This window comes from Phodopus roborovskii, unplaced genomic scaffold, assembly GCF_943737965.1.
Source record: "Phodopus roborovskii unplaced genomic scaffold, PHOROB, whole genome shotgun sequence".
Classification (NCBI taxonomy): domain Eukaryota; kingdom Metazoa; phylum Chordata; class Mammalia; order Rodentia; family Cricetidae; genus Phodopus; species Phodopus roborovskii.
This window is the reverse complement of record NW_026126547.1, coordinates 10,162,594-10,177,959: the sequence shown is the minus strand read 5'-3', so window position 1 is coordinate 10,177,959 and position 15,366 is coordinate 10,162,594. Positions and strand designations below refer to the sequence as shown.

Below are 15,366 nucleotides of genomic sequence, written 5' to 3'. Positions count from 1 at the left end.
AGACCCTGTCTCAAAAAGGCGGGGGGGGGGGGGGGGGGGGGGACCAGAATTGGCTGGGTTTTGGCCTTGGTAGGGAGGTAGGTGGGGTTAAAAAGAGAGTTGCTTGATTATAGCTGCCCTTTTGTGGATAACTTCACTAATTTTCAGCTGTATTTTAAACTGTGCTTTAACTGGGGATGGGTGCTTGCCTAGCATGCTTAAGAGCCTGGTTCAATCTCCAACACCAAAAATAATGAAATAAAAAATACACTCTAATGTAAGCATTCTAAAAAAGGAAAATTGAATCAAAGAACAGAGGCTCCAAGGAGCCGTCTGTGACAATTAGCTCACTTTGACAACAAGACAAATCTCCAAACAACAACAAAAATTTCAAGTGAATTTTTTTAAAAATCCTTCTTTTAAAAAAAGTGTCAAGTTCTATTTTAACTCTATAAAGACACAACTGCCAATGACATCTATAAGGTATTCATTAGCTAATCAGCATGTGGCTTGTAGTTCCACAGGTCCTAAACTAAAGCATAAGGTAAAAGGAACGTTCACATCAGTGAAGTACATTCACACAAGCCAGGACGCTGTGAGGTCACAGGAGTGTGTGAGGTCACAGGGGTGTGTGTCACTCACACATCTGACCAAGTTTATTCCCTAGGCTGTGAGGGTCAGTACTTGTATTTCTTCCTGTTGTGTATGAAGCTGAGTTTCAAAAACGTTCAGAATAACTACCCAAATCTTTCTCAGCGATACTTTGAAAAGTCACAGGTTCTGGGAATTTATTGTATGAAACTGTAATTTAACAGAATCATAAACTGATTAATTCCCCAATTATCTTTAATTTCAATGACCTACTTAAGAAAAAAAAAGTGTCTATCTTAAGTACACTGTCCATTTCTGAAGCATTTGTGTTTGTAAAGAATTTTAAAAGTTCTAGTTAGAAATAATTAATACCAGTTCATTTTAGTAACTGAGTAGATTTTAATACTTCAGTATCTTAAAAACCCACTTAGTCAATATGACCTAATTCCAGAAATGTAAACCATGACTCAATCTCCAAATTTTAATTTAACACATTCTACCTCCCACTCTGTAAACTAGGAACAAGAATAAAAATTTATTTAAAATATTAAAAGGTAAGATTTCATTTGGATTAGTATATGTACATATCTATCTAACCTTAAGACTTCCCATAGCTGCAAACTCTCTGATGTGTGGATTCCCAAGATCACAAGCCACACAATGAACACCTGCCCTTGGAGCAAAGCACTGCTTGGAATAAACTGCTACAGATACCCACTTAATACTTTCAAGGAGCCCACCACTAGCTCTGGATCAGGCGAGTTAGCATCATTTCCCATAATATCCAGGGCTCTGAAAGATTATTGTCCCAACACTTCTTAAAAACAGCACGAGGGCTGCAGACGTCACCTCTAGGACTGAGCATGGTACTTGGCAGTGTGGACATCAATGTGTGAATGTACCAAACAAATACCCAATAAACTGCTATGATCCGGCTCTTTGGTATGTTATAATAATTACTTCGAATTCTTATTTCTACAAATAAACACTGAAAGAAAAATTTACAGATCTCCAGTTTAATAGGATGTAGAGCTGGACTTTCAGAAACAAACATGTGGCTAATAATTTTCTGCAATCATGTGACAATTTTCATTAAAATTTTTTATGAAATTAAAAAAAAGAAATACAAGATACAAGTTTCTTTGCAATGAACAGCATTAAGAATCCATTCTACAATTATCTTAATAAAGCACTATTTCTCTAATGAAGTTACTTTAAAACTAGCTAGAAATTCAGGAGAATTAAAATGGCAAAGAGTGAAATAACTACAAATGTTCATAAATGTTTTTGCACTTCAAAAAATATCTGGTACCAGAGCTAAGAGATTTTTCTGCATCTATAATTTTAACACGCCTTACAAAGCCCATTATAACTTAAGACCTTTTCAAAATCTGCTACCATGAATCAAAAAAAAATTCATATATTCAAAGTTAGTTGTGAGACATTAACCACAGACAATTTCAACAACTCTTATTCTGGAAAATTAAAGAACTTAGCTATAGTTGGGATTCCTACACATGATGATGGGGGCTGAGAGCAGCAAGGCTATATGGGCTCAGTCACCAAAAGGGCTTAATAATATTCCATAAACAAGTATTCTGGAAAAATATGTCAGAATATAAATACAATGTGATTCCTCCTGTGCCCAAGGGACAGTATTTAATAAAGAAAGTTGGTCATAAGTGCACATGGCCTAGGGTAAGGATCCTGCCTTCCTCATCTAGAGAATATGTTTACTTTCTCTGTGGATAGCAAGAAACGAGTGAGTTACACAGCTACAACCTTGATTAGGGGGGAATCAAGCCAAAGCCAGCCAGGACATACAGCCCTATTGCCTATCAGTGGTGATGAGAATATTTTATTTTAAATGGAACATGATGAATTAAAGTACAGCCTTAAGGTTATCAATTTTGCACTTTGAATATCAAGGAAGCAATTACTCCAAAAATCACAGAAACATGTTGAACTAACTAAACAGAAAAACAAAATGGGTATTTAAGTTATCGCATTTATCGTCATTAGTAAAAACAGATGTCCTTATAACTCCAGTCTACAGACAGCACACTTCATAATATCATTACTCATTTAAAGCACTACAAATGTTTACAAAGAACATTTGGATTTCACAATTGCTTATAGAATACCTTACAATATTAAAAACATCATGATGCTTTATAGGAAAAATCAATAAAGACAACGTAATCTTTCTCAGCAAAAAAAAAAAAAAATTCAGTATCACAAGTTTAATGTGTAAATTTATACATGAATTCAAAAAGGAATCCATTTAAACCTTGCATTGCCACATAACTACCTACTTTGTAAATTGATAAAAACGATGTACTTTTTTAAAACATGTACATCAGAACCAGAAGGTTAGTGTTTACTTTTTCCTTTATTAGCAATGTTTGGTGTGTTTTTCTGTTTGGGTTCCCAGAGCGCGTTTTTGACAAATCTCGAGGCAGCGCCTCTGTCCAGCTTGGCAGCCTTTTTCTTGTCTGTAATTTCTTTGACTCTGTTCATGTAAACTCTGATTCTTTCCTTAGAGATAAAAAGAAAGAAAAATAAAAGGCAATCACTTCCTGAGCTGTTTGCTATTGCTGGGTTTTATCAAGCTCTTTCTCAGTGAAATGAACAGTGAGTATTTGTTGTCCACTAAGTTCACTGTACTAGTGAGAGCACATGAACAGGACAAACACGCCCCATGCGCTCTTGGAGCTCACAGTCTAGGGGAAAGACGTACTTTAAACTCCCTTCAGTGGACAGGGGGGATGCATCCAGCACTTGGAGGGCAGAGGCAGGAGGATTAAGACATCAAGATTAGCAAATCTGAGACCAGCTTGGGCTCCACAAGACCCTGTCTGAAAACAGCAACAAAGATCTAAACATTTTAAAAGTGTTCTAAACTCTTCCAGAGAAAGGCTCACACTCGGGTATCACTATAGCAATAAACAATAAATTAAATTCTCCCATTATTTTTCTAAACAGAAAAGAGGTAAGGCAGTATTTATATCTATTTTATGCTACTGTCTAGTGAGTGTCACAATTAAAATAGAATGAAATAGGAGATCTTTTATTCAATTCCATAATTTTGACTGGTAAGTAATGTGAAGTTTTCTAATAAAATATACAGACTTTAAAAGTAAGAAACATAGTAGGTTTCTGGACCACTTTAAATCTCCTGAGAATATTGCTTGGAATAAATAAATCTTATACTTCAAATGGTAAAATAAAGTTGATGAAAACCATAAAATATAATAAATGGCTAATCACCATTCAAAAACAAGTTTCAATGAAATAAAATAGGTACATGAACATACACAGTAAAATACAGAACCTTACAAGTATTTCATTATCAAAACTGGGAAATTGCTCAAAGTCCTCTACTGGTTCCTTATTCAATCGTGTAAAAGCTACAACCCTTACAAAAACTGCACCCAGGTCTGCTCTGGGACCCTCCCCCTACCTATTGTCCTGCCTACAAACATTCATCCACTTACTCCCTACCTTCTAGTCTGTTCAACTTTGTGCTGTGTTTATTTTACGATGGTTACTATGTGTTTCCCTTCATTGTGTGTGTGGCATGTGTCACATTCCTCTGTGGCATCATCTCACTTGAAAATGATGCCTAGCTTAGTAGGCCCTCGAATATCGCTGGATGAATAAGGTGACTATTCTCCCACTTGTGATGTGGATGATGAATAGCACACAGATTTCCTCTAATTCTGTGATCAATTATAATGTCTGTTGCAAGGTCACAAAAGGGTAATAGACTTAAGAATGTTTTTTATTTGCCAATCCTTATCCAGAAAATTAATGTACTCTCCATAAAGTAGATTCTGAAGGAGAACGAAGACAAATGGTCTATCCTTTTACAAACTCAATATTGAGTACTGTAAATAACTGTGTTGAAAAATAATTTCATAAAAGGAGACTATTAGGAAGCTAGAAAGACAACCTGTATTTCTTAAAGTCAGTATCACAGGGCAAATAAAATCTATAGATATTCCTTTATGCCTTTTTCTTAAAATTATTTCACAACTGCTACATTTAAGTATAAATTTACTTTTTCCTCAGGAACCATAAAAGGAGAAAATATCCTGGTCTATACATTTTTTTTTAATGAAGATAAGAGGCCTGAATTACTCATTTTATTTTTAAGTAAATTGCCTATGTGCTTTACCAAGATGTAAATAACACACTCATTGGCTACTATAAGACTTAAAAAGACAAGGATACAATGTCAAGTGTGTTTTGCATATACATACACATATTTTATGTGCATAAAGAACAAATTCATTAAAATTCTTATTCATAAAGCCAAGTCAGTAAGGTAAGTCTGATTTCTATTTTTCTCCTTCGAATTGGATGATTTGATTTAATATTTGAAGTCAGCAAAAACTCCAAGATATTAGATCTTATTTAGTGTACTTATACATCTAAATGGAATACAGAGACAAACCCAGAAGATTTACTACAGGTTGTAAATATGTCACTGATGCGGAATTACTGGACAGTATACATATAGCTGGTGCCAAAAAAGCTTTTAGCTTTGTTGCTGAACTGAATTCTTTACTGCTGAGAAAATGAGTTAATGGAGGAATTGAAAAGGTAGGAGAGAATTTCCCCATCTTTGCTAGTAAATCAACTGGAATACACTTTTAAGAATTGTCTAAGAGTTTTTTTTTTTTTTTTTTTTTTCCTTAAGTAGCCCTGGAGATGAATAAAATTTTAAGAATTTATAGGAAAAATAATATGAAAGTTATAAATAATTACTAGAATTATGCCACTCTGCTCTAATTCTGATCTCCCTAACCAGTGTGATAATGGCCATATGACTGAGACTGTAGAGTTACAGCAGACCTATAAACAGGCATAAATCACAGATGTCTTACCAATTCTTGTTTCACTGGATGCTCCTTAGGGTTAACTCCTTGAGTTGCCAAATAAACTGTGGGAGAAAGAGCTGCATTAAATAAAATGGTATATATAATAGTAAGTGTTACAATAAAAGAAACCCCAGTTATTCCAAGAAGGAAAGTTGCACAGCTAATTCAATTTCAAATTATATAACTTCTATAAAATATTAAGTTTGTGTGTAGCTCACAGGCATCCTACAGTCTCACATTTTAAAAAAAATTGACTAATAAAATTACTATAAAGGATAATTCTATGTTAATTGCTATCTCTTAAAAAACAAATCACCTTTGACACAATAATATACTTTCTAATGAACTACAAACTAACATACTTACCCCAAAACATTGAATTTAATGTGTATGCAGAAACTAAATCCACCTTTGCTTGCTCCAGTGGGTCCAACTAGTAAAACAGAAAGAGACAAGAAGATGGAACACACGCACTTTGAACACCAACAGACAACATTTCTAACTTTCCCAACCACAAAGTATCAAAGGCATGTGTTTCTCACTTCCTATACCAATAATAAAAGAATCTAGAAATAATTTATACCAAAGTGTTTTCCAAACCAGTGATTCTTTTTTGGTTATTTCTGAGATTGTATTTTAATTACGGAACTTCTCCCTTTCCCTTCTTCCCTCAAACTCTGCTGATAACCCACCCTGTCTCCTACACATTCATGGACGAACCTTTTCATTAGTCGCATACTTGCATGTATTTGTATGTACATACAGATACCCAAGTATAACCACTGGGGGTTTTTTGTTTTTCTGTTTTGTTTTTGGCTTTTTGTTTTGATTTTGCTAAAAATTTTCCCTGCAAAGTATTATTTTGGGTTAAACAAAGAATTTTTACAGTCTGAGGAAAATTCTTCTAAATAATATCAATTTCAGAGTTATAATCTGGGCTCTATGCCAAAAGTCATTATCTAACATAAGCATTATACAGGATTCACTTATATATAAGAAGCAGAACAAGATGCATAGGCAATACCAAAGACAGGAGAAACAATTTCATTACTGTCTTTGCACTGCAGATAACTGATAATATCACTATAATATCTAAAAGACCAAAGATTGTCTCAAAAAAGAATGCTATGAGTGTCCTTGCTTTTCAAAATCAAGTTTCCAATGCAAAAGCTTTGTAGGATGTTCTGGCTAAATGTACCCTAAGACTTCCACACCTGAAACTGCAGCAGGAAGACAGACAGTGCTAATGAACTCTTTCTGTCACAAGCTTCTGTCTTTGAAATTCATCTGCAGATAACAGATTCTAAAATACCTTCTGCTCCCGGATCCTGGTGGCTCACACCTTTAATCCCAGCACTTGGGAGGCAATGGCAGGAGGATCTCTGTGAGTTCAAGGCCAGCCTGGTCTACAGAGTGAGTTCCAGAACAGCCAGGGCTATACAGTGAAATCCTGTCTCAAAACAACAACAACAAAAAACAAAAACAAAACAGAAATACCTTCTGCAACAACTCATTTCTAGAAACAGACATCATGGTCTTCAACATGTCATCCACAGCACCCAGGGAGCTCTCCAAGGCTGATAAAGATTCATGAATTTCTACAGGATAGTCTTCATTCATTTCTTCACCTGCCATTTCAATCAACTGGAAAAAAAAAAAATTCTCAGAATTCATATTTGAGACAGAGCTTTAGAAAGAAAATGGAAAGTATATTTACTTTTGGGTAAGGTTAGTAAGTGAATCTTACCGGACAGTTGTGGTGCACACCTTTAGTCTCAGCGCTTGGGAGGCAGAGGCAGGTGGATCTCTGTGAGTTCGAGGCCAGTCTGGTCTACAAAACGAGTTCCAGGACAGGCTCCAAAGCTATACAAAGAAACCCTATCTGGGGGAAAAAGAAAAAAAAGTAAAGAAAAAACAAGTGAATTTTAGCACGAAATCCTAGAACAGCCACCTTCCAGCATCTCTTCTAAAATGCACTTCCTTCCTAGGAAAGGGGAAAGAATCTGTCCAAGCCACACATCAAAAGCTCCTAATACCACATATCAATAAGCAAAACTTGTGTTCATCCAGATTCAGTGGCACATGCACTTGAGAAGCAGAGGTTATGGATTAGGAGATGCAGGACACTCTCAGCTACAGGTAAGTTCTAAGTTCAAGGTCAGCCTCCACTACATGAAACTCCATCTCAGAAATAAATGAGAAAAACAACTACATTTTTGGAAAAGCATTCTATTGAAGACAATTAAAAAAAAACTGATTAAGTCTGATAAACAAATCCTCTAATGTATGCTGAAAAAAAAAAATCAACAAAGTGAGTTTTTCTGAAACTTTTAGATATTATTTAGATTTTTAGAACTTAGTGTGACATTTTGACAGTTCATTGTATTAAACTTAAGAAACAAATCCTAGATATGAAGAGTCTTTATCCACTATCACTTCTCAAGTTCATGTGTGTATTTATAGTCCTTAAGCATCTTAACAGCTGAATGCCGAGATTTCAGTACTGCCCACTTGAACACTGATCTGTTACCTTGGGAGGAAAAAAAAAATCACTAAATCTCTCTGGGCTTCAAATTTTTCACTCATAAAATAATTGGTCTAATTATCTGTAGAGTTCATTATCATAAAATTATGGTAGTTTTCCTGTATGTGAAATGATATTATAGATGTATAATGTCTGTCATTTAAGGATATATACTGAAGTACACAGTGATAAAAATCATGAATTTGCTTTTTACAGAGTAGCCTTCATAAACTAAAGAGAAAAGAACAGTTAGACAGCAGTTAAGTCCCATATTGAGTCTTTGAATAGACTCAGTTCATGAACTGGAGGAAAAGGAAGTGTAACCTAGAAGGTTTACACAGCTATTGCAGGAGAGAAGGAAAGGGTAGGAGGTGCTCACCACACAGCTGCACAACAACATCCATAAATCTAACACTGACAACAAAGGCTGACATTTCAGATCATTTGATTACGTTACAGAATGTCTTTAAGACACTCTAATTTCAGTGGGCAGAGCGGGGTAGCTGCTTGGGAATTGCACAAAGGGCCCTAAGAATGCTAAGTATACACCCCACCTCTAAGCTACACCTCCAACCTCAAAATATCACAATTCCTTCTATGTTTATCTAACTCTTTAAAACATATCTATGTGAAAACACATAGATCAGGTCTAAATTCAAATAAAACACTAAGGCAATATACCTGCAGCACAAAGGGAAACAAAGCGTCTGCAAATCAATTTAACAAACAAGCAGAAAGTACACACAACCCCAAAGAAAGAAGACAAAGAAGCCAGCGGCTCACAAAGGAAGCCAGATGACTATTAAACAAAGGAAACTGTTCAGCTTCACCAAGGAAACAAGAACAAGATGCCACTTTTCATGTGCCAAACCACATGTAATGTACGCAAAGGTGGCCCCAAACAGGTCCTTTTCAGCATTAGCAGTTTGATTTAATTAAGCATCTTTTGGATTTGATGCTCCATTTCAAAATCATATGTTTATGTTCTTTGGCCCAGTAAATTTACTTCTCAGAAACGTACATTTAATTGAAATAGCAAAACCTAAGAAGTTTAAGAAACCCTACCTTTAAGAGATAAGACCTGACTGGCAGTTTTGTGGCCATAGTTGGGGGTGGAGTTCAGGATGATTGGGGACTTTGGTGGCTTTTTCTCCCCCTTTACCTTGGCCTCTCCCTGTCACACACAAGAGCAGCAAGGAAAACTAGCCATGGTCTGAAACCTCCAAAACTATGATCCCAATAAGCCTTTCTTCTTTTTAAGTTTATTTCACATTTCTGTAGCAGCAACAGAAAACTAAGATACTTACACATACATGTAAGCTTTTTAAAACATACAAAATAAACTATTAACTGTAGCTCCTTCCAGGAAAGGTAAGGCAGCGGAAGTGAGGCAGCATACCTTATTACATCCTCTGAACTATGACTGTCAGAGATTTGTGTAATGTGTTATAACAAATTTACAAATGAGTTTCACATGTTTGACATTCTGAAATTGATTGGAGATGACAGATGCTACTTAGCGGCCATAGTCAAAACTTAGATTCTTTAGCCCCACTACATCCAAAGAACCAAAATGTCTTTCTTTTCCCTAGAGATGAATTTTCTAGTCAACATAAAGGTATATTCTTTCTCGATCTCATTGCCTCTTCCAGCTTGGCTTCCTGAAATGTCACCTCCCACCAGTTATCTCAAAGGTGCCTCCACAAACCTAACTTCCCTTGGTACCCACTACTAGCCAATTCTCAACCATTTACAGAGCACTCCCCACACAAGTATCCAGCACTGACAACACATCACCCTGATGCCTGGAACACACCAATGAGCGGAAACCTGCTACACTGAACTTTTGTGCTTAATGCAGATATGCCTTCATCAGCTAATCACAGAAATACAAATCACAATGACATGGGGAGATATAGGGTACCCTGACACTATGAACTAGCAGACATAACAAGGCCCGAGGAAAGAAAACCCATCTTCAAGAAAGCACTCTTCAGAGGAGTGAAGAAGACAAAAACAGCACAGGGACATGAGGGAAAGGGGAACACGGCAACACGGCAACACCTTAACTAGCTTCTGATACTCAGCCTCACTGAGCCCGCAATGGCTCCTTATCCTTTCGGGACAAAACCCACTTTTACACAACATGAAAGCAATTTCAAAGTCTGGCCCTCTCATCCCCCAATCTTAATTCCTATCTTTCCCTCACATTAACACCACATGCAGCCTCTGCTTCTATCCTTAATCTACATGAGTAAATGCCTGGAGTTCTGTCAAAGACAGAATCAGCTGTGGGTACCAGGAAAAAAGAAGACTTGCTAAAGAACCCTTCCAACAACTGGCTGGGTCAGGGTAGGCAGTCTGAGGAGTTGGGACTGGAGTGGGGGTGAATATTATTAAAATACATTGTATGCATGTGTGAAATTCTCAAAGAACTAATATATTTAAAATACAGCTGACTGGGAGGTGTCTGAGGGAAAGAAGAGAGGAGATCAGCAAGTAAAACAATGGAAGTTCTCTGCAGGTTTGTGTTTTAACAGGGCCATTCTTGCTGCTGTACAGGACAGATGAAATCTAGGAGACTAATTATGGAGGTGTTGTATTAGTTCAGATGAAATGACAGCATCAGCTATCTACTCAACTAGGCAGAAGGAACTGAAGTTGGAGAATAGCAGTTCAGTTTGGGCTGGATTTTGTAGGCAAAGGTAGCAGAATCCACTTATGGGCTAATCATGGGGTGTGTGAATAAGGAAACAAGAGTAGAGCTGTTACTACCCAAGACATGAACTGACATGATGGTGCACACTTACAATTCCAGCTCTTGGCGATCTGAGGCAAAAGGATCGATCCTGAGTTTAATGCCAGCTAGGCTATATAGTGAAGCCCTGTTATAAACAAACAAGCAAACAAACACACACAAAATCTCCCCCAAAACAAGATGGGCAGGCTTGTGGGAGTGGAAGAGTGTTCAGATGTTTGCTCAGAGTCATCAAATCGAAGTGCAGAGTGGGAAGCGTAAGTACAAGAAGTCTAGAGTTCAAGGAGTAAAAAATTGGAAATTATCAATAAACAGATGGTATTTAAAGTCATAAGATGGGAACCAGTCATTACAGGAATAAATGAAGACATAAAAAAAGAAGCTGGCAGGCAGGTGTTGGTGGAGCACAACTTTGATCCCAGCACTAGGGAGGCAAAGGCAGCCGGATCTCTGTGAGTTTGAGGCCAGCCCGGTCTACAGAATGAGTTCCAGGACACTCCCTGTCTCGAAAAACGAAGGAGGAGGAGGAAGAAAAGAGGAAGAGGAAGAGGAGGAGAAAGAGAAGAAGGAGAAGAAGTAGTAGTTGGCACAAGGCAAGAGTCCTGAGGCACTACATATTGTGTAATTTACCCCCAAGACCACAAGAGTCATTTGAATCTATACTGATACTGCTCATCATGAGCACCAAAACACATTCACTAGCCCAGAAAAGTGTACAGCTTCTACACACACACACACACACACACACACACACACACACACACGAACGACAGTTAACTGGGACCCAAGTCTGGAGAATCTTACTTAATATGTCACATTTGGAACTTACAGATATTAATAGTTACTACATCAAGCCAGGAGAAAAATATATGGTAACTAATATTCGGGAGCTATTTCCATCTCTAGCAATTAAGAGTTCCACACAGTTAGCACAGTAGTGAGAGAAAGAAAATCCGACATATACTTAATTGCTTTTTGAACAAGAGAGCAATGTGAAGATTTGGCACCATAATTCTATTCCTATAATTATGTTTTCTACTGCATTATCTTAGAAAATAATGGTGTAATGTATATGTAAGTTCTCAATAAATACTACTGTCTTGGTCGAACAGTCATTTTATTACTGTTGCCTGAAACTTTCAGTAAAATCTGAGAATATATAAGGCTTCCTTTTCAAAAGTGTATTAACCTCTAAATACACATCACAGCAGTTAGAGAAATGGCTAAGTAGATAAAGCACCTGCCCCCACCCTAAACTTGAGAACTAGAACTCACATCTCCTGTACCCTCATAAAATATAGGGCAAGTATGGAAGGGGCCCAACACTCAGAAGGCAGAAACAGGGAATCACCAGCAGCCTAGGTAGACTGGCTAAAGTTAGTGAGTCTCAGGTTCAATGAGAAACAATATGGAGCGCCACTCAATAAACAAAGTGGAGAATGATGGAGGAAGACGTCATCTTTGACCTCCACATACAAACACATGCACATGCACTTGTATATGAGAAAACACACACAAAAAAAGAAAGTCCAAAAGTCCAGTAATAAAAGTACATAAATGACAAGGCTAGAGACGATGGCTCAGCAGTTAACAGCACTTTATCTTCCAGAGAACCCAAGTCCGGTTTCAAGCAGCCAGATTAGGAAGCTCACAACCCCCTGTAACTCCAGCTCCATGGGATCTAACCTTTTTTACTGGTCTCTGCTGGCACCCACATACATGTGGCATACATACAGAAAGAGGCATGAGCACATACACATAAAGAGAAATAGTTTAAATATATATATTACAAGGGGTCACATTGGAATCAACTTCTATTCAATGCTTACTTCAACGAGTTTTCAAAATTAAGAGTTAGGAAGCCACAAGGACTACTTTCTTCAAAGCATGGGACTTGTTGATTGCAATTACCGCTAAAGAAGTGATGATAATAAGGATATGATGGAGGTTAAGTAAATAATATCAGCATAACTCTTCAAGCTGTACTCTATTAGTAGAACACTCAAAACATTAGCTAATAATTTAGTTATTGTTTAGTGAACATGAAAATAACCGGAAGTCTAACCTATGCATAATATTTAAAGCCACATACAAAGGGTTAAATGCTTGGAAACAATAGCTGCTATTACTGACATAGCAGTTTAAAAATTTATTTAAAAAAATGAGAAAATTGTGTCGCTATAGGTAGTAGAAAACATCTATAACATCTCTGATTCGAAGAATTTCTATTAGTTTTTAAAAAAAAGAGAACCATTCGCATTGTCATCTTATCTGATAACAAAACAATACGGCCTGTCAATTTCACCAACCACGAGTAGTTTTCTAAAGTTTAATAAGGCTTGGCTGTTATTTATAAATAAAAAGTATATGGTTGATATTTAGTTCAGTGTACACTTAGCCTAAACTGTTAATGACTAGACCACAAACATCTCACCAGGGCAAATACACATTTTCCAAGCCAAAATAGTGCTCATCAAATTTTAAGTCATTAAACCTATCTTCTAACAGAAATTTGAGTCGTACTGAAGTTTTCCCAGATCATAAAGAAAAATTAATTTATTGGCATTATCAGGGAGACAACAGCAGGGAGTCTTGGCCGGCATGGTGGCGCATGCTTAATCCTAGCACTTGGGAGGCACAGAGAGGCGGGCCTCTGAGTTCGAGGCCAGCCTGGTCAACAAAGAGAATTCCAGGACACCCAGAGCTACACAGAAACCCACTCTCGGAAAATAAATAAATAAAATAAAATAAAGGACGCCGTTATCTCAAGTGAGCTAACACTGCCACCGCAAGCACTCCGATCTTGGGCACAACAGTAAGGACTGCATGAAAAAAAAATTACTCTTTCCACCTTCCATCTTGGCCTTAATCCGTTTAGATTTGAAATCAGCCAGACACAGATGGCGTTAGGCTTTCACTCGTCGCTTTTCAACCTTTGAAAAGCAACATTAAAAATCGAAGCAAAAATGACAGAGAGAGAAACCAGGGGGGAGCAAGGCAGAGCCTGAGAGCCGCCACTGACAGGCCAAGGGGACCGCCGGGACCAGCTAGCGGCACCGGGCCCCGCTGGCTACCCCTAGTCGGGCACTGGATGGACGCGATCCCGGGACGCGGGAAAGGGACCGCGACAGGAGCACGACAATCACCCGGACCCAGCTTTGCACTGTACCTCAGCACCGCGGACACCCGTATCCAGGACAGACGTCGCACGGTGATGACGACACGACACGCCTCCGCCTGCCACGCGTACGTCGCTCTGGGTCCCGCGCGTGCGTAGTTGGGTCCCGTGGCTCGTCCGGCTGCTCGCCCGCTGCTGTCCCATCCTAATGGTAAAGGCTGAGGTTCTTAGAGCCTCGGCCCGGTGGGGAGCGAGGAAGGACCCCTGGCGTCTTGTTTAGATTAGGCTCCTGCCCTCATCCACACGCAAGTTGAGTGTTCCCTACAGCTTTGTTCAGGTCTTTCCCTTGACAGAAACTGGGTCCAGAGCTCAGGTTCAGCTTTTGAAGGGTTCCCCTAGACAAGGGCCTGCTGCACCTCTGCCAGCCGCCAGGCCAAGGGTTGCTTATGAAAGTACAGTAAAACAAATTTTAAGTGGGGGTGTAACATATGCAAAGTTTTACTACTTTATTTCTGTTTTGAACCGGTCTCAGATAATGTGCGCCCCTCTCCTCACCCCCACCCCACTCCCCAATACGTCAGTGTGCTATGCTGGATACTTGACACAAGCTAAAGTGATCTAAGAGGAGAGAACTTCGATTTAAAATATGCCTCCAGTGTGGTGGTGCACGCTTTTAATCCCAGCACTGGGGAAGAGGCAGGCAGCTCTTTATGAGTTCTGATTTACAGAGTATGTTCCAGGACAGCCAGAGCTGTTACACAGAGAAGAGAAACCCTATCTCAAAGACCACAACCCTGCTGAGTCATCTCTTGTTCCTCTCAGTTTAAACATTCATCTAAGATAAAACACCTAATACTCTGTTTTCAAAATTGATTATTAATATCCAGACAGATCTAGACAGTTGTCAGTTCCAACAATTTATCCTTTAACACTACCTTTTAAAGTTACTGATTTTCTTTTAATCACCACTAAGTTACTTGGGTTTTTTTTTTTTTTTTTTTGGTTTGTTTTTGTTTGTTTTTGTTTTGTTTTGTTTTTTTCCAGACAGGATTTCTCTGTGTAGCGCTAGCTGTCTTGGAACTCACACTATAGACCAGTCTGGTCTTGAACGCAGAGATATGCCTGCATGTCTCCTAAGTGCTGTGATCAAGTATGTGCTAATACTACCTGACTAATTACAGATTTTACACGTTGCTGGGGTCAGTTTCCTGCCATGAAATTATCTCAGACTATTATTAGAAAAAGCTATGTCATTTTTGTAAAGCCTTTCTATTTTTGTTAAACTTGTAATCTGAGTACAGTAATTTGGCTTTGTGGTGGTTTAAAAAAGCAATAGCGTAGGCTAATATACCAAGGAGTAGCACCATTTCAAAGGATTAAAATTAGGAGGTATGGCCTTGTTGGAGAAAGTGTGTTAATAGAGGTAGGCTCCGAGGTTTCAAAAGCCCATGCCAAGCCCAAAGTCTCGTCTCAGTCAGTCTCAGTCAGTCTCAGTCAGTCTCTTCTCTCT

The 15,366-nt window shown here is 38.2% G+C and overlaps 1 protein-coding gene across 1 annotated transcript; it reads right to left on the bottom strand.

The window, feature by feature from the left end:
• Nucleotides 1-1,570: 1,570 nt before the first annotated feature.
• Nucleotides 1,571-13,929, bottom strand: C1d (C1D nuclear receptor corepressor). The gene is made up of 5 exons (XM_051200577.1): nucleotides 13,908-13,929; nucleotides 6,954-7,100; nucleotides 5,823-5,889; nucleotides 5,463-5,518; nucleotides 1,571-3,108 (listed from the first exon to the last, which is right to left on the bottom strand). The coding sequence occupies exons 2-5, from the start codon at nucleotides 7,089-7,091 to the stop codon at nucleotides 2,944-2,946; spliced, it is 426 nt and encodes a 141-aa protein (XP_051056534.1). The 5' UTR covers nucleotides 7,092-7,100; nucleotides 13,908-13,929; the 3' UTR covers nucleotides 1,571-2,943.
• Between the last annotated feature and the right edge of the window lie 1,437 nt (nucleotides 13,930-15,366).